We start from the raw sequence: 22,380 nt of genomic DNA on the forward strand, positions 1-22,380 counted from the left end.
TATACAGTTAACATATTTTCAAGAACAGAAAGAGAGTTGACACCTGGACTCTGCACATACTCAGATATGAACCATTCTCTGAAGTAACCAAGCCACAATGAAAAAAGGGCACTTTCCTTAATTTGAAACTTACTTAAGTAAAAGAAAATAAGCTATAACAGCTGCCTCATCCTTGTTCTGTACCACCCCCCCAAGAAAAAAAATTAAGGGAAATGTGAAGGCTGCAGGTTGTGCAGCCAGCTCATGACAGGTCAGAAAAACGTACTGCTTCATTTTTAAAAATGGGTATTCTAAAATCAATATACTTACACCAGCACATCTTTGAACCAGCTGGTGGGAGATACCAGTGGTGAGGAGATATAGAATTATCTGAGACTCTAGCCTGATTCACTCTGGCACTTCTGCTCCATTACAACTTTTCAATCAAGTCAAGAAGCTTGTGTAACAGGAAGTTTGTGTCCACTTATCTCCTTTCTCCACTGGTGTGACTTTAGAACACTTAGCCCCTAATTTATAGGGTAATAGTAATAAACAAACACATAGAAAAACTGCCCTCTGAGGAGAAACAAAAGGGGGGGGGCAGAGAGTCAACATCTCTTCTGCTTTCTAGATACTGGACAGACTTGTAAATTTGAGTTTGATCCAAAAAGAACCAGGCAAAATATTACTTGTGTTTCCATGCTGTTGGTTTGATATCATGAATACAACATAAATGCTTTTACCAGTTAATGTGGGAATACAAACAAGGGGGGACATTCATACTTACTGCTCTGTGTTACCGTATACACCAAAACCCCCAGAAATCCCAGCAAACCTACTATTTCTCACTCCCCGAATGACTTTCTTCTCCTTGATGTCATTGTGTGAGAAACAAACATTGGTGAAAGAGGAAACAAATAAAAAACCGCCACAAAACACTGACAAAAAGAGGGGATTAAAGGAATATTTTTTGTTTGCTACATATGTTTCCTGAAACATATCAAATTGGAGTTTCAACACACTGAGGACAGAATAGCAAAGCTGCCATGAAGCTGGTGGGTGGAAAGGCAACACGACTCACACCAAACTCTCCCTTCTGTGGAGATCCATACCAGAAATCTCTGTTAAAAGAAGGTTTTACGAAAAATAGGTATAAATCAGCCGAAGTACTTTGTGTCATTGCCTGCATGCAACGCTAATTCACAGTGCTGGATTCTGAAATTTGCAGCCAAGTTAGAACATCGATAGGGGAGCTTCTAATTTATCTGAATGCATTGTCAAGCTCATTATGACGCTTAGCTTCCAGTATTAACTATTTTATCGGTGGCTGTTAGTGAACTCTTCTAAGACGGATGCATCAGGCCATGCAATGCCACTGCCAGAAGGTTGCAACTCCTCGGCAGGAGATGTCATGTGTACTTGTAATTTACACAGGAAGCTTAACCGTGAGCCGCATAAAAACAGATGCTAAAAAGAACAGTACCTGCGCCCTAATTGTGACAAACTGCACTATCACAAAAGGGCTCGTAAAATCCCTTCGAGATTCCTACGGAACTTTGTCCCGGCACGAGTATGGGCATTTCCCATTTTCAGCGAGGCAGTGGGAGAGCAGAGCTGCCTACAGGCAGTTTCAGCTGTGAGACAGGGGCTGCCGGCCCCGGCCCCGGTGGGAGCAGACGCGGTACTGCCGGTGTCCGAGCGTCTCCCGCCGCGCCCGGGGCTCCCGCCGGGGCTGACGAGGCGCGGCCAAAGACGGGCGCCCAGGTGGCCGCTCCCTGCCTCCTGCGCGCAACTTGCTGGAGATTTTTCGCCACTTCCTTGACTTATTAAAAAGCAAAACAAAACAAAATCCTAATTAACAAAGATCAAGAAAGACGTGTATACATTTACCATAAGGCCGGTTACCTCTTTAATCTCGCGGCTACTCAGACACGGGGATAAACCCGGCGAGGATTAACGAGGTCAACTATATACAGCCCTGAGAGCAGCTCAGGCTACGCTCACGCAGAGCAGCGAGGCGAGGGCGGTGGGGATCCCCCCCAGCAGCCACCGCTCGCCCCGGCGCAGGGAGCCCCCCGGGGGCCGTGCACGCCGCCGATCTCCCCCCCGCCCCCGGACTCACCCAGCGTCTCCGCCCGCAGCCAGAGCGGGGCCGAGGCTCCGAGCAGCAGCGAGAGCAGCAGCGAGGGGGCGGCCCGCGCTCCCCCGGCAGGGCCCATGGCTCCGGCTCTCGGCGGGCCGGGCAAGGCACAACTTCCCCACTTCCCTCCTGCTCCTTTCTCTTCCTCTCCTCTTCCTTCTCCTCGTCGGAGGGGCGGCTCCGGGGCCAGCCCGCGCTCCCGCGGAGGGGGGCGGTCAACTCCCGGCATCCTTCCCCCCCGCAGGTGTTCCTGCGGAGGCGGAGAAGGGGCCGTGCGGGGCTGCCTCTGGCCCCGTGTCCCGCCGGTGGCCGGGCTGCAGCGCTGCTGCCTCCTGCCTGCCTCCCTCCTTCCCGGCCTGGGGCTGGGGGTGGAGAGAGGAAACGGGAGAAGGGGAAGCGCCACTATTCCCATTGGGCTGCCGCGCGGGGTATCTCCTCCTCCTGCCGTGGACCGAGGGGCCGGTGCGTCCCCCCCGCCCCCTCCCCTCCCCGAGTGCTGTTTCTCCCACCCACCGGCGCTCTGGGGTGCTGCACCGGGATCGTGGGGCTCCCCACGGTTGGGAGGCTCCCCCAAAACCGTGCAACCCCCAGCATCGCCTGCGAAATCCCGAAGTTGGCAGGCCATGTGCATGCCCACGTATATACACGCATATATTCGTATATACACGCATATACTCGTATATACATATATAGGATTATTTTGCCTTTTGCAGGCTAATTCCCAGGAGTCGCTCCCGCTGCCGTAGCGGGAAGGGTCGCGGGGGTGCCTACGCGGGGGGGAACACGAGTGGGGCCGGTGGGCGGCGGAGCCGGACGGGGCAAGGGAGAGCATCCGGCCCCTTCAGCGTAGCCGGGGTCGTGATGGGGCTTCTCGCTCCTGTAACCTGCTCCTAGGAGGGCATCTCCATGCAGGGCTGCAACCGCAAGGTTAACCTATGCGAGCTTTTGTGCGTTACCATTATGGGCTGAATTAAATACAGACTTTGTAACGATGCTGTGTGCATCTTTCTGTCTGGGTGGGATGACCTTGGCTCTGGAGAAGACCTGTGGCACAGGGAGGGATACAGGTGCATGGTAGGGAAACAGTGCCAGTGACCACAGAAGACCCCCATATTAAGCAAGCCCCGGTGGCTGGCCTTTTAAAAGTACTCTGGAGTATTGAAGGTAGCTTGTCTGACTCTATACAGACTTTTCAGGGGTGAGTTGCTGTGAGGCAGGTGGATTCACACTGCTGGCAGGTCAGAAACACTGTACTGCTATGCTAAAATGAAGTACAGAATTAACTTGTATGTCATAGAGATAAAATGGTTAGGTTTTATATTATGTTAGAAAAAAGTGAAGTTTAGTAAACCTTTATTTTAATTGAGTTCTTGTTTTGTAAGTGTTAATGTCTGTTTTTTAACTTTTCAGACACCATATGTGATCAGGCATATTTTTTACCATGTACCCAGTACATTATATTCTTGGTATATGTATTTAACACACGTTGTTAGTATTTGAGACTTACCCTTCTTTACAAAGGAGAGTTTGAAATCTAGACTAAAATGGTCTAAGGTGTAAGGCAGAAAGAATGTTTGGTAATGCAGCAGTTTGGTGGTCAGACTAAGCCTTGCTGGATTTTGCCAACAAATGGCAGCATTCTTCTGGTTGAAGGAAGTTGGGATGGGCTACTCGCTTCAAGACTCTGAAGGCTGAGAGGCTTTTAAAGAGGAGTGTGTCCATGTGAATAAAAGTCGCCTGTACTTGTACTTGTCTCACAGATTGTCAGGAACAAATCCGTACAAATTAAGGTGATTATGAAGAGGAAGGGACCAAAAAGTAAAATTCTGCAACATCCTCAAGATTGGATTTGAAAACCTCAGAGAATTGGTGAAAATATTGTAGTCATAGAAAATAGCTTTTCCAATACCAAATACTGGTTCAAAACGTACAAATGAGACCCAACATAAATGAAAACACAAGGGAGATAAATGAACAGGACAATATATATGTTGCAAAACATATATCATCCTTGAAAGAGTTGCAGTTATTTCAAAGCAATATAACAACACAAGAGAGTGCATTGTTTTGTGTCAGTCTCAGCAGGCAATCAAAACCAGTCAGTAATACACGAATTGGTACTGGGAATTGTACCGATTTGTATTCCATCAACTGAGATCTAAAATATGTTCTCCAAAAACAGAGCCAGGTTCTAGTTTTATTTGTTAAGGGTTATCATAAATATTGAGAGAACAGTCCTGTGGGTCGATCCCAAGTAATCTTGGCCAAGCAGTGATGCAATAAACTGGTTTTGGTGAGCTTGAGTAATTTAACGTGCAAAACATTAAATTTGCCATGGAGCTTGCAAATAACGTCACTAGTGCTGAGCTCTCCACAGAACTTGGGTGGCTGGTAATTGTTAGAGGCAAGTTAGCAGCTTTGAAAATCCAAAATGGTTTCTGCCTGTCACAAACCTTTAGGAGGCTCAGAGTGAGGAGGAAGCTTTCTCCTTCTGGCCACTGGAGGCTTGGCAGTGCCCTCTGGAACAGATATATAGAGAATAATTTCATTCACAGTTATTTTTATTTCAATGATTTGTAGTAAAGTGGTAAGTCATGCCCTTGAGACTGGAGATGTAAAATGTCTGGGAGTGGTATTTGTTTTTTCTTCGTGGTTGGTACAGGAGAGCACTGGTCGAAGGAAGGGCATGCAGATTGCCTTTTCAAACTTCTCACCACCCAGGGCTCAGCCGGAGCTGTTTGCTTGCCCAAGGCTACATGTTTCCTACTGCAAATGTATATAATGCTCCCGTGGAAACTCTGCACCTCTTGCAGGTGTTGGAAGCATAGCTTTTGTATTGACTTCGGTAGGATAATAATAACAACAATGCAATCAGTGCAGTAACTTCTGTATTATTTATTTTGCTATTAAATTCACATTACCATACCATCTCCCTGTCAGTTTTCAATATGCTGTAGGCAAAGAACTTACTGTCATCTTCCAAGATTAAATAATCATTAAGACGAATGAAGTAGTCTATAGCTCTCAAAGCTCTTATTCAAGGACTTGTGTAACCTGTCACATTGCTACATTAGTTCATGTGTACTTTTCCCAATTTCCTTTTGTAAGGAAGAGAGTTAAAATGAGCTTTTAAATAAATACAGTTTTAAAAGCAAGGACTTCAAGTCAAGGCAAAAGATTAGTTCAGAAAGAAGGCGTACATGGAGCCTGACTAATTAAAGTTTTCACACAATGGGAGCTTCACAACATAAAAGTTCCCTGGCAGGTCACTTCTGGCAGCTTAATGAAGCTTATTTTGGTCACTAAAACTGACTTAATTTGGAAAAGCCATAATTCACCAAGGGCATGGATGGGCTACTTTTTAGCATAAGCATGTGCCCTTCCTTTACAGGTGTGTTTGATGAAATTGGTATTAACTGAGTCACCTACAACTAGATAATGTGTATCATCTAGTATTCATTATATGGATACTTTTACTGTGCAGCCACCTGCAAATGAGAAATTCAGTTTTTACTTCACAGACCTCTGGCCTCAGGGGGAAGAGCAAGAGAGGATTTCAGGACAAAATCAGCTCAGAACACTTTAGAAGGTGGTTGGTCAGAGTGGCGGGGTCATATGCAGGTTTCATTTATAGACTTATACAGTTTCTAGCTTCACGGATTTACCTTCTTAACCTATACTTTTTATATACTGTTGCATACTTGTATGTATAATAATGGCCAGTCTTCGCGAACGAAGATCTGGGGAAAGGTCTTTTACCTTTCCAGCCTGCGCAATGGATTTTTTAGGTGAGACACAGCCTGCGCTGAACTGAGCCCACCCTTTAATCCTAAGGTTCATCTGCCGGGGCCAAGCAAGCTTGGACAATGGCAGTGAGGTCCTCAGGACGTAGGTTTGTTTAGAGTGACCTTCTCATAGATGGATGGCCTCACAGGGCTAACGGGTTCCATCTGCCCGGGAGACCGAGGAATTGAACCCGGGTCGCAGCAGTGAGAGTCCTGCATGCTAACCACTAGGCCACCAGGGGTCTCATACTTGTATGTAACATGCGTTGAAAAGCTGCTTCTAAACAGACCTAAATAATCTGATGTGTCCTTGAGTGTCTTGTGTGATGTTAAACTGGTAGTTTGTCTGGGGCAAGGGGCAGGGGAGGAAGAAAAAAACACAGTGAAGAGTTCACCTAAGCTTATCTTGCAAACATGACACTGTATACATTCTTTCTTTCAAAAGCATCTTGTTCTGTATATGTTCTAGGAAAAAAATAGAAGCCAAAAACATAATATATACAAAGACATTCAAGTTTAATCTTAAGCAGTCTTGCTTTTGTGTGGCTAACAGGGAAGTTCCTGTTAATAAGTGGAAAGCGTTTTCTTTGCTGACTTTATAAAAGAAGGGGGAGGAATGGAAAGCACAATGAGATGGAAAGGACCCGAGGTTACAAATTGCAAAGCACAAGAGCAATTCTAGACATTGAGAGGTATGCTAATCTCTTCATTAGCAGAAGGATAGCTTACAGATTGAGAGGCTTTATAGCAGTCTTTATACATGGGCCAGATTTTGCATTTTCATTGGGGCAAAGCAAATGGTATAATGAATTTACAGGATAAAGCTGAGATCAAAGTGCTCTGGTTGCTGATCTCTGTGTATTCAGATACTGTGTTCTGCCAGAAGTGTGTGTGGTGGTTGTATGAAAAAGCCAGAAAATAAAACATATAAAGTAACAGCCTGAGATGTGTCTAGATTCAACGTTTGTATATCATATGCGAGGAGCCCTCTCTGTTAAAAATGGTTAGGCTACAGCAAAGTCAGAGCTGCTGCTAGGCTGTGGCATGGCTTAGAAAGTTTAGCGAATTCCTTGAGACACACATGAATTATTCTGTATATGTAGAGTATTTAATGGACACAGTGCACTGTACTGTGTCTTTTTTCATTGGAAGGCTAATGCCATGCCCATGAAGCAGCAAAAACATTTCATCCTGTATAACACCACCCTCTATTAAGGTCTGCATACCATTAAACCAGCAGGAGATGGACTGACCTCCAGGACTCCTCTGGGCTTCTGGATATTTATCTAACTACTGTTGCAAAAAAGGTCTTACCCATTTGTAGTAAACTGTGGGACTGAGCTCTCCTTCTCAGAGCCAGCCTTGGTTCTGGTGACGTTCATGTTAGCAACTTCCATCCTTGCTTAATGTAAGCATCCCTCTCTAGGTGTGAAAATGCACAGGAGTGACAGAGTTAGTAAAATAACCTTTCCATTTTTTAAGTGATTCTGAGCAAGTAGCTAAGACGATATCCTGACCAGGTGCCTCATTAGTACTTTAAGGCAAACATGAGGTGAAAATCAGACAGAAAAAAAAATCCTAATAGAAGAAACAGTTTAACTTGCACTAGCATAGGTCACTGCCCACACCCATATGGATGAGTTAGAACCGTGTAGTGGCATTATGCAATTACACTGGTAACAGAAATCCCCAGAGGGTAGAGACCATAAGTATTCTTAGACCTTAAGAATATGGAAGAAGAAATTACAGGCAATAAATTCTAGGAGAGAAAACTAAAATGCAGTAGGCTTGAAGACTTTGTCTTTTCAGGAGACGAGAACTATAGGTCTTGTCTGGGTGGGAGTGATAGCAGGGCTCTTACCAGCACTGGCAGGAAATGTCCATGGGATAATTGGATGCTAAGAGATAGGCAGTCTCATTCACTACAACAGCAGCAGTTGGGTGTAACTCTAATGAGAGTCATAAAGGGGATGAATGTGCACTTTTCATCACTTTAATTGCTGTAACCTATCCAATCATGTCACCTATTATGAAGTAATTATGAGATCAAGTTGAAGACTAATCGTTTCTCCCACTGCCACATATTTTGCAGTTTCTCACAGCTGCTCGGTAGTCTTATGTCATAATTTTTCTTAGTTTCAAGCAAAAAGAAATAAAGTTGCTAATCATCCAGATTTTGAAGATAATCAACCAAACATGCTATGCTGCTGTCAAGAAATATGGGGCAGAATGTTCCTTTTCATTTAAACATATTGTTTTAGTGTTGCCTTGAAAAATATTATGATCTAGAGATTCATGACACTCTTTGTCAAAACAGAGCCTACTATTTTATAACTTACTAGTTGGCAGCATCCTTGATCAATTTGTCAGTGACAAAGCTCTCATTGTTTTTTATAGGTGTTTTAAAGAGTTCTCCTGTTTTTGTAACATATTAGTCCTCATACTTTTTAAAAATATCAAATTTTGTTCCTTAATGTATAGATGGTATGTAATTTTTAACTGTAGCATGTTTGGGATTTTCAAGAGGGAGTTTACAGCTGAATTTGCATAGTCTGTATTTTTTTCTGTGAGAAACAAGTGGTCTTAATCATTACTCATGTTTATGAGTCTGCATCCAAGTAGGAGCTAAAAAATAACTTGTGCAAACTATGAAGCAATCCCCTAGTCACTTGCAGGAATAACCAATTATGTTTGAATCATGACTTAAATAAAGAGAGCAATTGGTCTAATTATATTCTTCCTTCAAAAGGTGTGGAGTAATGGAAAGTGAATGAAATTAAGTAGTTTGACCATTTCTGATATAGAGGGCGTGGCACTTTTTTATACTGGAGAGGGCAGTTTACATGCTGTTTTATTGATCATTATACACCTGGCTATATAAGTAAGAGCTTAAAAGCTGAAAGCAAGTACGAGCTGAGTGACTGCTTGATTTAACAGACATCATCCTTTTTACACCAGATCTAACTCTTCTTCCTAATTTCAAGTGTTCATGTCATGTTGCAGTTTTTTTGCAGGGTGTGATATGAACTTAGGCTGAAAGCCTCAGGAGTTGAAAAGTAAGACCAGAGATGGCCTTCTTTCCCTTCAGTTGATTTGTTTCAAGACAGAGGGTTGGGAATCATACTTATTCATTTAGTAATTAGTGGTGTGCTCCATCCCTGCTCCCTGTGCTCTGCTCAGGCTCTGTGGAAGTCTGCAGTCCTCGTGAGCTTCACGGAAGTAAGCCAGTTATGCGTAGTGGAAGCATAGCTCATAAATCTGCAATAATCATTATGTATGGAGAAAAAGATTCTTGTGCAGTTTTTCTACATAGCATTGCGCCATCACACCATGGAATCACAAGGTCAAATTCTTGTAATTCATAACTGTCACAGCTGTGGGTTACAACTGTATGTATAGTTTAAGGGTTCACTGTCAATAGCTTTTAAGGCCAGGCTATTTATCAAATGTAAAAACTGGTCTAATGTTATCTGGTTTTATAAAGACCTTTTTGCCTTTTTTGAAAATAGTTTCAAAAAAAATGTGGGCTTGAGTGAATATTTTCTCATGTTTTATTTACAGTATTCAATGTATTTTTGTGGTTGTTTACAAAATACAAAAAGTTGGAGCCCGCCTTAGGTTCCTTGTCAAAGATAACTGCTCAACAGAAAGTAAATATGGTATGTTGGTGAACATCCAAATCAATTTTAAACTTTCATTCCTCATAAGATAATAAATGACCAATAATCGAAATTTTTAGCCCTGAAAGTTAGGTTTATTTGGATAGTATAATTTCTCAAATATTCCTTTTGGCATCCTTCTGTCTACTTATTTTCATTAAAGATATTGTATTCTTACTTATGCTAGACATGCATAGTGGTCATTGTTCTTGGTCAGGGTTCACAAATGGTCCTAAAGGCCTTTTTCAAAATATGTTATATGTAGTTTAGCCTGAGTTAGATCTACCTCTTAGACTTAAATTCAGCCTGTATTTAAATTTTTTCCTCTATATCCAGTACGGCATTTGTCCACCGAAATCAGATGTTCTTTACCCTCTTTCCCTTGAACATGATGGTGGTTTTGGTGCAGAATAACAGGGTTGGGCTGATTGCCCATGTGAATTCAGCCCACGAATTCATCTCCTGTGGGCTGCTTGTCTGCACAGATGACAGATGTTAGGGCCAGGGCCAGGAATTCACTGTGTGAGTAGCTCTGCTGCCTAATCTAAATTTCTAGCTCCTGCTGCCTGGGCATGTTGAGTTCCCACTCTAAAGGCTCTGCAGTAGATGTGTTTTCTTATCTGTTTCATGCACGTTTGTCCACACCTTAAAATGTTTGAGTGAACCCTTCATGGCTTCATCTGAAGACATTCCTTCAGTGGGTGAACAGCTCTGAGCATCTAGGTATAAGAAAACCTTCAGCTGGCATGACCAAGCCTGTAAGAGAATATCTGTCTTCTGTTTGTGGCCAAAGTCCCTGCAACAGTCCCCACTATCCAGCCACAGTTCCTCATGTGTAAAGAGAAACGGGCAGCTTCACTGAAGTGATGCCAAATGTTGAGCGCAGTGCTGGTGCAGCTAACCACACCTAAGGCTGTGTTATTGACTGCTCCATGCAGGGCAAAACTAACCCTTATAGTAATTACCAGGTCTAGTCTTGCAGTGGAAACATATACCTTTTTTTCTCAAAAGAAGGCCTGGGTCCCTGCAGTTTCTGACTTTCTCATGCAGCACCTTGCTTATCTGGGAATTACCAGGACTCAGCACCACTTCAGGGGTCACCATAATCTTTTAGGCTCAGACTTCTGCTGTCTACATTTGAATACAGTATCATTTAGACATTTACAGTTATTTGACCTACTGTTTCAATAAAGATGAGCATGTTATAATAATCAATCACCAGGATTCATGTTGGCACTGTTGAACTGTCTTCTAGCTGACTTCATAGCTTTTGCTTGGAAAAGAGAGAGATCAAATGGATTTTGATTCATTCTCATTACCTAATTCTTCTCCCACACTCCCACCAGTGTGCCCTCATTACTAGGGATCTAGAGGGGCAAATCCTATCCTCTAAATGAGCAGGAGCAGGAAGCTTGGCTGCTCTTCAGCCTCTTCTCAATTACAAACCACTGTTGAAGCACATGTAGGCAATTTCACGTTGCTTACAGAGTTTGGATTTGGTGGACCATGAACCTTCACTTACTTCCTTGCATCTTAAAATTTAAACCAGTATTTTTTTCTTGATGTTCCTTGGTCTGTGTTAGTGTCCCAGGAATTTTGTTGTTGTTTCAGTCGGTGGAATTACACTAATGCAATACAACAGCAAACACTGAAGTAAAGGAAACAAAACCAGCATGACAGAGATACCACAGTCAGAAAATAATGATAACATTTGCAGACAGCTGTTCTACCAAGTGAAGGCTAACTTTTTGCTACACAAAGGAAATATTTATAGCTGTTTTGTTTTACTAGTCGTATAAAAATACACTTACAGACAATTTCTCACATGTATTGTATTTATCTGAAAAACTTGTGTGAAAAAGCAGTAAACTATTTTGATTGGTATACAGACATTGTATATGTACCTGGGCACTCTTTGTGCACCTGGAAACTCTACTAAAGGAGACATTACTGCTTAGTAGTCCTGCTTGTGCAGAGTCTCTTCCTTCAGATTAGTTCTTGGACCTAATCTAAAGCACCTTGAAGTGACCGCGGGAACTTGTGTTGACAGCAGTGCCAAGTGCTCCTTTGAGCCCATGCTTTCTAGATGCTGATGCTGTAGCATTTCAAGATATTGCTGTATCAATAGCTCTTCACTCTGCTCAACTTCTGCAGTTTGCAAAGCAATGGAAGAAAGCATTTGTCTGCACCTCTGCTGTTCAGCCTTCACTTAAATTCTATTAGGATGGACATCCACCAGTACACTGGACAGTGAACACAAATGCCAGGCAAAGCTGAAGGATATGGTCCCTACTGCAGTTGCTGCTGTGGATTACTGCCAAAGGGCACATTACCTTTTTTTCCACAGAATAGTCTTTCTCTGGTTTATAATTTAGTACAAATCCCAAACTTCACTCTAAAATAAATTTAAAAAACCCTCAAAACAAAAACCCCTAACCAGATCAGAAGAATTTTCTCAGAAATAATTATTGCAGTTGTTGTTATAAAATAAGTAGTAAGTTCTATATAGAGGTTTACTCTTTATAATGTATTCCTTTCTTCTTTGAACTCCACTGAGTTCTTTCAGCCTTAGAAGAGGCATATGTGTGCTTCTGTTTGTGCATGAAAATAAAACTGGAAAAATAATGCACTTTTCATAAACCAATTTATATCTTTAATCTTGGGAGCATAAACATATGAATCAGTATGACATCCCTTTTTTAATGTTTCTCCGGTCTTAGCCTGCTTTACCTTGAGGTTGTGTTTGTCGTTAGAGCTTAAGCATGTTATTGTTTTGCAAATCTTTTAGGAGTCCAGATGTACTCACAATTAAGGGCCAACTCTTACTATTTGTGTTATCATAATGGAGAAAGAGGTCACAGCTCTGTTGTGCAAGATCACATTCAAACATGTCACAAGCAGCAGACCCCGCACCCCAGGCTTCTCTCTATTAAGGGACAATGATGTATCAGACCTAAATTTAGTTAACAATAGCAGCTGTTAGAGTGAAGGTTCAAACCAGCTGGGTCAAAGGGCTCCTTTCTTGGCCTTACTTCCCTTCTTCCTGGTGCTCACCTGATGTTGTGTTGAGCTAATTCAGTTTGCTGAGCTAGCAGAACATTTTCTTGACAACAAGGTGAATGGCCTTCTGCTGTGTTGGGGACCTGAATTAGCTAAGTAGAGGATCAAAACAGCACAAGAGCTGGTGCAAGGGGAAGCAACCATTCTGCTAGGGCAGGGCAGGGAAACTGAGGTCTGGGAACATGGCAGGGAATGCCAGGGCTAATGTCTTTCACAAAGTGATAACTCCTCTCAGCATTGGTGTGCACCCTCACTGGCAGTGTGCAGGTGTAGCTCTGTGTGTCTGTCCCCTTCTTGCTCTGGCAAGTCTGCTTGATTTCTCAGTGAAGAAAACTTCCTCAGCTGGAAGGAAATTTCCTCAGCAAAAGAAAATAAAAAATTTGTTCAGCACCCAAACCACCACCTTTTTGTGAGTCTGACAATATGTCAATGCCAGCTCTAGGGGTGGCACACATGGCTGTGGGCAGATAATACTTAGGATGTTTAAAAGCATTGTAATTAATTTAAAATCAATACATCTAAATTCAAATGACTGCTGCTGCAGTAGATGGAGACGGCAGGCTCAATTCAGTGGCCTTTTGAGGTGTTTGGATGATCCCTCTGGCTCTCAGTTACTGGTTCAGAAGGGCAGGGGCTCCATTGCTCTGGGTGACATCTACCAGCCTGGGGCCTGAGGGTACCCCTGGGATCAGCATTCCCTGCCCCACCCCACAGGGTTCCCCTGACCCCCCACCTCTGCTCTACCCAGGGACCAGGACCCCATGTCAGCCCCTGAGGCCATCAGCTTCTGCCCCAGTGATGCCCCAGATGGCAGGGCCAGTCTCCAGCCCTTCACCCTGCCCAGCCATGAGCCCACATCCCAGTCTGGCCTTGGCCTGTCGCTGTCCCCAGGGAGGTGCCTGATGGTCGCCCTGACTGCCTTGATCCTGGGTGGGAATGGGACAGGTGCTGTCCTGGGAGGCCCCAGCCAGGATGCCTAGACATTGCCAGCCCTGGGTTAGCATCTGGGGTACCCTAAAATAGTGACTTGTATTTAGGGAATGGGACCAAGCCTCATGTTCCCTAGGGCAGAGGAGCAGGTGCATGGTTGAGGAGCTCAGCATGGGCTGCCCCTCAGCAGGTTGATTGGACTATGGGGCCTGTGGAGGTGTGCTCAGGTCTTCCCTCCCATCTAGAGGGGCAAGGAATGGCCATGTCTGAAATCATGGCTGCTGCTCGTATTCCAGAAGGGTTTGAAACCCTCAGAGGATGAAACCTGAGTTTGACTGGACTGCCTGAGGTATTGGCACATGTTAGTGAGTGAAGACAAAATTTATCTCTTTGCCTGTTAATGCAGGTGGAAATGATGTGGTGGATTGCCATCCCCAGGATTTCTCATGATGGTCCCAGCCAACCATGGTTTTCCCAGGAGATGTTTCCTTGTCCCTCAAACAAGAAGGGATCAGACATATCTTCACCTGTTTGTTACAAGTTTGTGCTTGTTTGTTCGAGGCTCAAAAACATTTTAGAGAATTGTTTAATTTTTTTCCCCTTCTACGAGGAGCTTTGCTCTTGCTTGTGTAGATAAAGGGATCTACTTGTTCCTGTGGACCAGTATCAGTGCCTGTACCCAGGGGTATTCCTCAACTAAGGAGAGGAGGACAGGAAGTTTTGGAGAGAAGGGCCGAAACTCTAGAGATATACCAAAAGGTTATTAAGCAGTACATCCAAACACTCCAGCAACACACACAGGCAGGTGACTGAAATGGTCAAAACAGCCCCTGCTAAATCCTGTCTCTTTAGTGGACACTGTTGCTTCATTATCTGTAAGAAACTCTGTGCAGGTGGGCTCTCTTTTGGATTGCTGGATAAGCAATTTCTTTTTATGGAACTACTGGAAGACAAAATGTTCAGGTATTTGGGAATGCCATGGAAACCAGGAGGTGTTAGAGATAAAGACTTCTGTGGGAGATGTTTATGCAAGCTGAACATCTGATTGTTCTGAAGATCTCTACAAAGATCCTGTAATCTACACTATTGCTTCTGCAGCTTTTGTCTTTTTTTCCTAATCTCAGCTTTATATCTGCTTATACACTGATCTACATGCTCAGAGCAATAAGTCACTTGCTCTGTAGTATGCAATCTTCTTTCCTTCTGTTCCTCTCTAAAAATCTTTGCACGCCTTTTCCATGCAATCCTCTTCAGAAATGCTGCAACAGGCCACTTTATACTTACACTGTTTCACTGCCTGATACTTGTGTATGTTGAAATCTAGTTTTCTTCAAATTTCAGACTGCACATTTGATTAGTAAAAATCTGGATATATCTAATAGACAGTACAGTTGAACAAATCACTAAAAAGCTTTGCAAATACTATGCTAACCATCTTCTTTAAAGCAATACAAAAAGCAGTACAAGCTTTACCTACTTAACAGCAAGGCTTTTATTATCACTTTGTGCTTGCTCTCTTTCTCCCCTGGTGTCATGTAGGATGATTACACAAACATAGTTTAGTAAGCCCTAATATATTCTTTTCCTTTCAGATTTGAATCTTTCAGCAGCATATGTATAGATCCATGTTAGCCTTTAACATTCCATGTATTTTCTATCCTGGCCTAGCTTTCACATGTCTTAGTATTGTTAATCTCCACAGCTCAAATTTGCCTAGTCTGAAATCCATCATTGTACATCCATCATTTCATGAGGAATTTCTCCAGTCGTCATTACTGCAGATCAATAGAAACAAATCCCCGTCTCCTGACTGGTTTAGCTAAGTATCTCATGCATGACTGTCTTTCCAATTTGATCCAGTTTAACAGTCTGCTTCTCCCTCCCCCCCAACCCCACTTCTCTAATCTTCAGAGATAGATATAAATCTTCAGCCAGACTCCAGGGGGTTTCTCTTGTATGGTCTTCCCTCTGTTTGTGCACAATGCTCCCTGACTGACTGGCTGCTATTGCCAGAAAAACAGCTGTCTTAGTAGTTGCACTAACAAATAAAAGGGGCAGGAGGAAGGCCTGGGCAGTGAAGGGAAGGTTTTTGCCCTTGGGGTCCTTGTTCACTTACTTTAGGGAGAAATTCAGAATATAATGGGGGCCCATTGCTAAAGGGAAAATGAGAGTAATCTGTGATCTTTGGAAAAGAGTGAAAATCCATCACCCCTAGTGAGTACTTCACATCAGCATATTTTTTCAAGATGACCTCCCCAAGACAAAGGAGTTAGAAACTGATAAGTAAAAGCTGAGAGTTTTCTTTTCATTGCTCTGCCCTATAGGCTGGCTGAGGGATTGGTAGTCTCTCCTGTCTCACCTCTCCCAACTTTCCTCCCCATCAAGGACTCATGAATGTGGTCCATCTTCAAGGTATTTTTAGTGCTATGTAACTGGACAAAACCAGCCCAGATTAGACACGGACATCTGTGGGCTTTGGGTGTCCCCCTCCTTGCCACCTCAGCCATTCCCTCTTCCATTTTTGTTCTCCTTCCAGTTGCTGCTGTGTGCTGCTGTTTTGTGAAACTCTGAACAGACATGTATAAGTGGCAGCACATAGACAAGGGTTTCATTTGAAGAGATTTTAGGTGCCGAACTCACATGTGGGAGCAGATCAAAATTAAATTGCTGGAGTGGGTGTTACCTTGAGCTGCTTGAACTACCTTTATGATGGAGTTTGCTGCCACAGGGGCAGGGATGATGACATGGCTCCAGGACTGGGTCAGCTAGGAGCTGCCCTGAAATTTGAGAGCTTTTGTCCTGTAGTATTAAAAAAAATGGAAGTTGCCATCAGTTGGTGTTAATGCATTGGGCTGTAACCTTTGGCAGCCCAGATGTTTCCCAGCTGATCTTTCTGGCTGGAAGTGCAACAGCCTGTGTCTGTGCACTGGGGTGTGTGGTAGAGGAGGCTGCCAACTCCCTTTGAACTGATAATTTCAGTGCAGCAAGGCCCTAACACTCTGTGTCTTAGATCATTAGTCTGCTTATATTGTACCATTCATGTATATATATACACAATCATGTGCATGTTCACACAGAGGAAAGGTTTGTCTTCATGGATCATGAAAATTTCATGTATAAAGAAGATGAGAGTTACCTGTTTTACTGGCAGTAATGATGTGCATATTTCTCCTCAAGATATGGTAGCCCTATTCATTAATATCAGGGCTGATTATTTGTCTGCACATAGTTCTATTTATCTCAAAAGGGTTTGAAAGATGAGTCCATAGTTTGCAAAGTGCCCTGATATATACTGCTGTTCAGGTAGGGAATTGTAATGGAGTTTTCTCAATTTTTGTCCTCATTCAGAGTCTTCTCCCTTGCATATCCTCTCCTTGTGCTGGTCTTTGGGATGAAGGAAATGATGTTTTGTAAGCAGCTCTATAATATAAAGGACAAGGTTATTAATGATATATCATAAAATTTGGATCCCCAGCTCCATGTCAGGATGCAGTGTTACAATAGGGATGCATTTAAAATTTACACTTAATGCTCCATCATTTACAGATATTGCAAACTCTCCTTTTAAAGTTTGGCTTCTAAAGCCCGTAAGTACTCTATTCCTGAAGAATTTCTGAAATTCAGGTGAAAAATCCGAAGACTCAGTTGACTGTTAGTATTTATTCGATCAGCGTGTTCAAAGGAACATAAACAAGAAAGGAGATATTTCAGTGTGGTTTTTTTTTTGAAAGTCGTGGTTTATGAGATGTTACAGTGACACCTGGTGGAAAACAGTGTTGGAAGTCTAAGAAAAAATTCTACATCATTCGACTAGTTGTTCATTTGAATAGTGTCTTTAATGTTATTATTTTATTAACTATCGATAATGTTTAGAACCCATTTGTGCAAAGTATGCATGTACTACCCATATATGAGTGTGCAAATGCTCACTGACAAGAATTATCAGCATCAGTAATAGCCAAGCTTTCCAGTTATAAAGAAAGGGTTAGTCGTGTATTTGATAGTAACCAAATTTCCTTGTCCTAAAAGTCAAATGCCAACATTTTTATGGCGCTGTGGACTTTTTCTTCAGACTTTAAGATGCATCTTGATTGTATTCTTCACCAGATTCTTAACCTGGTAGAGTCACCATCCCTGAAAGTATTCAAGAAACCACCGGACAGGGCACTCAGTGCTATGGTTTAGTTGGCATGGTGGTGTTCAGTCCAAGGTTGGACTCAACGATCTTGGAAGTCTTTTCTAACTATAATGATTCTATGATTCTGTGTTTCTCACCTCCTACTACTCTTCCCTATACATGACAAAAAAAGACCCAAGACATCCTAACAATCAATCAATTCCTAAAAAAACCCCCACCAAAACAAAAAAAGTGCTGAATAATTAAATGCAATTAAAAGATTTTTAAAAAAAGTTTGAGCTTAGACATATTTGTTTACCTGTGCTACATCTAAGATAGTAACTTAAATCCATGCCAGCCAGCATTCTTAATCCTAAGTGACCACATAAATAAATCGTTGAACTCTGTCTGATATTGATTCACATCAGCACTAGCCCAACCAGAAACAGTCTGGGATATAGTAAAAGCTAAGAGCCATAACCCATGGGTATTTCAGTTGCATCTATCCTCTTTTGGGATATGAATGATTTTTAAAGTGTGGATGTGGGTTATCCCATGCCACTTGCTAGGGCATGGGTGTTGGTACATTTATTTATTAGTATAGACCTACTAGTCCTGGAAATCAAATCCTGAGGGTCCTAAATGTCCTAACTATCCAAAGCAGCCTACATCTGCCTGTCACCAGCTTCCTCTTCAGTTTTGCTGATCACATGAGCTCTGATGAAAGTTCTTCAGCCAAGATGAGCTGGGTTAGCAGAGAGCTACTGTTTAAGCAGTAAGACTAAACTGACTTATTTTGGCTGGAACTAAGGAGTTCCCTCTTGAGCAGCTTTGCTCATGGGCTGGAGTGGGGGCAGCATCTTTCGGAGTGGAGAAGTGACAAGCAAATGGGGCAGTAATTCCCCCTCACCTGTGTAGCTGGAAGCCCTTAGCTGAAAGCTAAGCTCACCTTAGATAAGTCTTACTCTCATCTAGGAGTTCCCTTGAGTAGTGGTGAGGACACTGAGATAATGCAAAAGGAACCCCCCAAATGCTTCCCAGAGCAACTGGCAGAAAAGGAAGGAACCCTCTCCACAAAGCCTTTCCTTCCTCCGGCCACCTTTGAGCCCCGTGTTTCACAGTGTTCATTGACTGCCTCCAGCCTGGCCTACCCTTTCTTCCTACCTTGAAGCTTTTACTCCTTTCACTGCAAGGAGAGAGCAGCAAAGAAGATTGTTCTAGAGCCTGAACCAGAGAAAATAGCATCAGGTTAATGCTAAGTTCACTCCATTAGTTGCTGGGTTAGTGTTAACCAGATTCTTAGCCTGTTTCATTGCATGACTGCAGAAATGCTTGCTTGGTAAGTGAAAGGGGCTTGGAAAGATATGGTGGAAAAGCAGGTACCTTCTTTAAGTAGCAATGACAGGCTGTGCCAGCTTCAACTGATCATCAAAATGCTATATTATTTATAAAATAGCAAATTTGATTTATAATGAGTAATATACATGCACAAAATGTCATAGTATTTGTTTTTGTATGTATATATGTAAGCTGGATTGATTTTCTGCTTCAGAATGACTCTGTGAATAGCTCTGCCAACACAGCATGGATGTACCACAGACCAGGACTGGATGTGTCTTAAGCCTGAATTTCCACTGATCTCTTTAATGTGAGTCTCTGACTCTTTGTCACTCTTTAAATCAGATATGTGATTTATTTATCAGCTTCAATTTTCTTCCATGATTTGGGTACACATTTATTACCACAATTGTGCCTACTCACGTAGAGAGCCCCTAGCAGCTTGGCTCTGTTTATTTTGTTTGTGTCGAGATTGCATCAGAAGACAGACAGGAGGCTGTTTTGAGTGGTATTTTGGTGTGGAAATGGAACATTTGGAAACAGTTATTAAAACAGAAAAGTAATTAAAATTTTTGTCATGCCTGATATATCCAGGTGTGTTTTAACAAAGCTGTTCATCATCACAGATTTTCTTAGTTGCATTCACTTGAAAATATTTAGAAGTAGCCTAATCACTGTAAAAATTAACTTTAGGCCTTTATTTCCCATTCTTTCCCTGTTTCCGTGTTGCTTGGAGCACCTGATTAAAAATATTGCACTTCCGTTTTACGTTAATGATATTTGTGTAAGTAGATACACTGACTTTCATTGGTCAACTCTTTTGTTTCAGTGGTTTAATAAGAAACTATGAAAGAGATGTTGCGTAAGTTCGAGACAAGTGTTCCAGGAAGCTGAGAAGCTGTTGAGGGAACAGTGTAAACAAGGATTTAAAAAATATTTTAATAACCTAACATGCAGAAATTTCACAGTTGCGTCTCTGTCACCCAGAATAAAAGGAGTTTGTACAGCCAAGTGGAGGAAAGAATCAGGCTGACAGATGAAATTAAGTTTAAGTTATGAGAAACGCTTGCCTGTGGGTTTTCCCGCTAAACAGACTTGTCTTTTTTTACAGTCTATGGATTTCTGCAGTGTACTGTACTTTCCCGAGGAATTGTCAAAACTTATGTACAAGTAACGTGGTAAGTTTTCAAAAACTGCACCTAATCTTTTGAAACACAGATGGTTTTTATCACTTTATACTACATATCAGCTCTTCCAAAATTATTTTAAAGAATGTGTTCTAGTAAAAGCAGAGTTTGAGAGCAAATGTTTGACATTTGAATTTTTGGAAACCGGTAAAGAAGAAATCCTACTGATCTGGTTGAATGAAATTACTATGAATGCTAAAGACCCTGGAAGATGAGGGAGATAAACATTTTTTCTTTATTTATTCACTTTATTAATTAGCTTCTGTCTAATCCAGGACTTTTTTTTATAAACCTAGGAAAACTGTAAATTCACAAGAAATGGCCTGGGGATCTGTGGCTTGCACAACTATACTGAACTGGTTGTAGCTTAATTTCAAGTTAACTGGCTTAAATTGTAGATGTTTCTATAAGGATTAAAATTAGTGGTCAGATCCTTAGTCTTATGTTTTCTTAATGTTCCTTTGAATAGTGGTGTGGAATTCATTATATTTCCTTCTACAAATGCAGAACAAAGATTAGCAAAACCTCTCAAATCCAAACAATTATTCTGCTTTCAGGTATTGCCTCCTTGCTTCTATTTACCTGAAATGTTGATGTGATTTAGAGGACCGTGTATCTTTGCTTTGTAAAAAGGACATTTTATGCCTTGGTGCTAATTAACTGTGGAAACCTGCTGCAGAGGACTATCACTATCACCTGCTTCATTTTATTTCATATATTTCCTGACAGTTCCTTTAAAACTAGTTCTAACTCTTGCGTCAGTGAAAGAGTTAATTGCCTTCCCTGATGAAAGCCTATCATTCAATGATAACTTTAATGGGGATCCTTTGATTTAAGCTTAAATTAATTCAGAATAAGAAGTAAGTTGTTCTTCCTTTCAGCTTTGAAAGACAGGAAAATCACGTTCATATTCAGTGAATATATTGTATAAAGCATTCAGATAAGGAAAATGTAATTTTGGAGTCTGAGAGATGTAAATCTTATTTTACTCCTCCAGTCTACTTGTTGTGTTCAAATTTGCTTTGTGAAACTTTGATTCTCGGTATTGTCACAATGTGCCTCGTTGTGCTGAAAATTTCTTTCTGCGAGTTGTTTTACTAAGGCTGCTCCTACCTGTTTTCAGGTCAAAACTTAAGAGCTAAGCTTCTCTAAGGTTGTTGCATACATCCTCCAATCATTTACACTTCACAGACAGTGATCGGTTTTGCACACTTTGAATCACATAAAAAAACAGGCACAGTAGCTGGAGAGCACTTCTGGCAGGAGAGGAAGGATGGTGGAGGTCACTATACAGCTGGGTAAAATCCTTCAAAAGGCAGTCAGGCAAAAGGTATTTAGCTTGAAGGAAGGTCTTTCTGATCAGAGAGGTCAAAGCCACTTGGCCCAACATATTTGTGAAGCATTTGTTATTGACTCAGTGAACCAGAATCAGGAGATAAGACCCAAACTCCTACCTGAGATAATTTAATTAACACCAACTGATTCTTCCAATGTCTCTGATGGTACTCTGACATTAGTCTCAAGTGAGAAGCTACTGGTGTGTCAACAGTAAATTTCTCCAGATGAGGAAACATTGGTCAAAGAAAAATTGTTTTACAAGGAACCAGTGCTTTATTACATCTTAATCAAAGAATTTTGGGGAAATATTCTGGCTCTTTTTAAAAATGGCTGTATTTCTCTTACAGGAAGGAGAACTTGGAATTACCAACCTTTGTTATGTTAGTGACATCACTGGAGCAGTGAGTAATGATTTACTTTGTTGTTTAAAGGCATTTTATGTTACTGTTGTTTGAGTATAGCAGGTACAATGATCATATTGTCAAAGTAAATGTGCAAGTTACTTGTCTAGCATAAGTCACTAGGTTGTGCAGTTAGACTTGGCTCGCATTCCTAGAGACATGGGTATCTTTTTTGCTTAAAGAAAATGTGTAAAGGGTGTGGATCTCTACTGTGAGTCATATTCACGTTTGTGATCTACAAAGTTCATAGTCTCTCATTTTTGAGATAAGAAGTCAAAATGAGTGTTACCTGCAAAATGCATATCAGTAAGACTGTCTTATTCATTTTCCTTTGTACAGTTTTTTGCTTTCTCAATGATTCAATGGGAGAAAACTTATAATTACAATTGTTGAACATTTATAGTTTCTAGGACTTCAAATGGTTGTCTCTATCATGGGAGATCTTC

At 41.9% G+C, this 22,380-nt stretch overlaps 2 protein-coding genes across 4 annotated transcripts in view; one reads left to right on the top strand and one right to left on the bottom strand.

Moving 5' to 3' along the window:
• DCBLD1 (discoidin, CUB and LCCL domain containing 1) overlaps window positions 1-2,429 on the bottom strand; it is a 48,796-nt gene extending 46,367 nt beyond the window's left edge. For both annotated transcript variants that reach the window (XM_027692590.1, XM_027692599.1), the window contains exon 1: window positions 2,102-2,429. In XM_027692590.1, the coding sequence (XP_027548391.1) occupies window positions 2,102-2,348 (247 nt within the window). In that variant the 5' untranslated portion in view covers window positions 2,349-2,429. The remainder of the gene's footprint in view (window positions 1-2,101) is intronic.
• A 17,483-nt stretch (window positions 2,430-19,912) lies between these two features.
• Window positions 19,913-22,380, top strand: part of ROS1 (ROS proto-oncogene 1, receptor tyrosine kinase) — a 73,355-nt gene continuing 70,887 nt past the window's right edge. For both annotated transcript variants that reach the window (XM_027692612.1, XM_027692621.1), the window contains exons 1-2: window positions 19,913-20,186; window positions 21,881-21,934. In XM_027692612.1, coding sequence (XP_027548413.1) covers window positions 20,064-20,186; window positions 21,881-21,934 — 177 coding nt within the window. In that variant the 5' untranslated portion in view covers window positions 19,913-20,063. The remainder of the gene's footprint in view (window positions 20,187-21,880; window positions 21,935-22,380) is intronic.

The sequence above is a fragment of the Neopelma chrysocephalum genome, unplaced genomic scaffold (genome assembly GCF_003984885.1).
Source record: "Neopelma chrysocephalum unplaced genomic scaffold, ASM398488v2 Primary Assembly neopelma1_23, whole genome shotgun sequence".
NCBI lineage: Eukaryota > Metazoa > Chordata > Aves > Passeriformes > Pipridae > Neopelma > Neopelma chrysocephalum.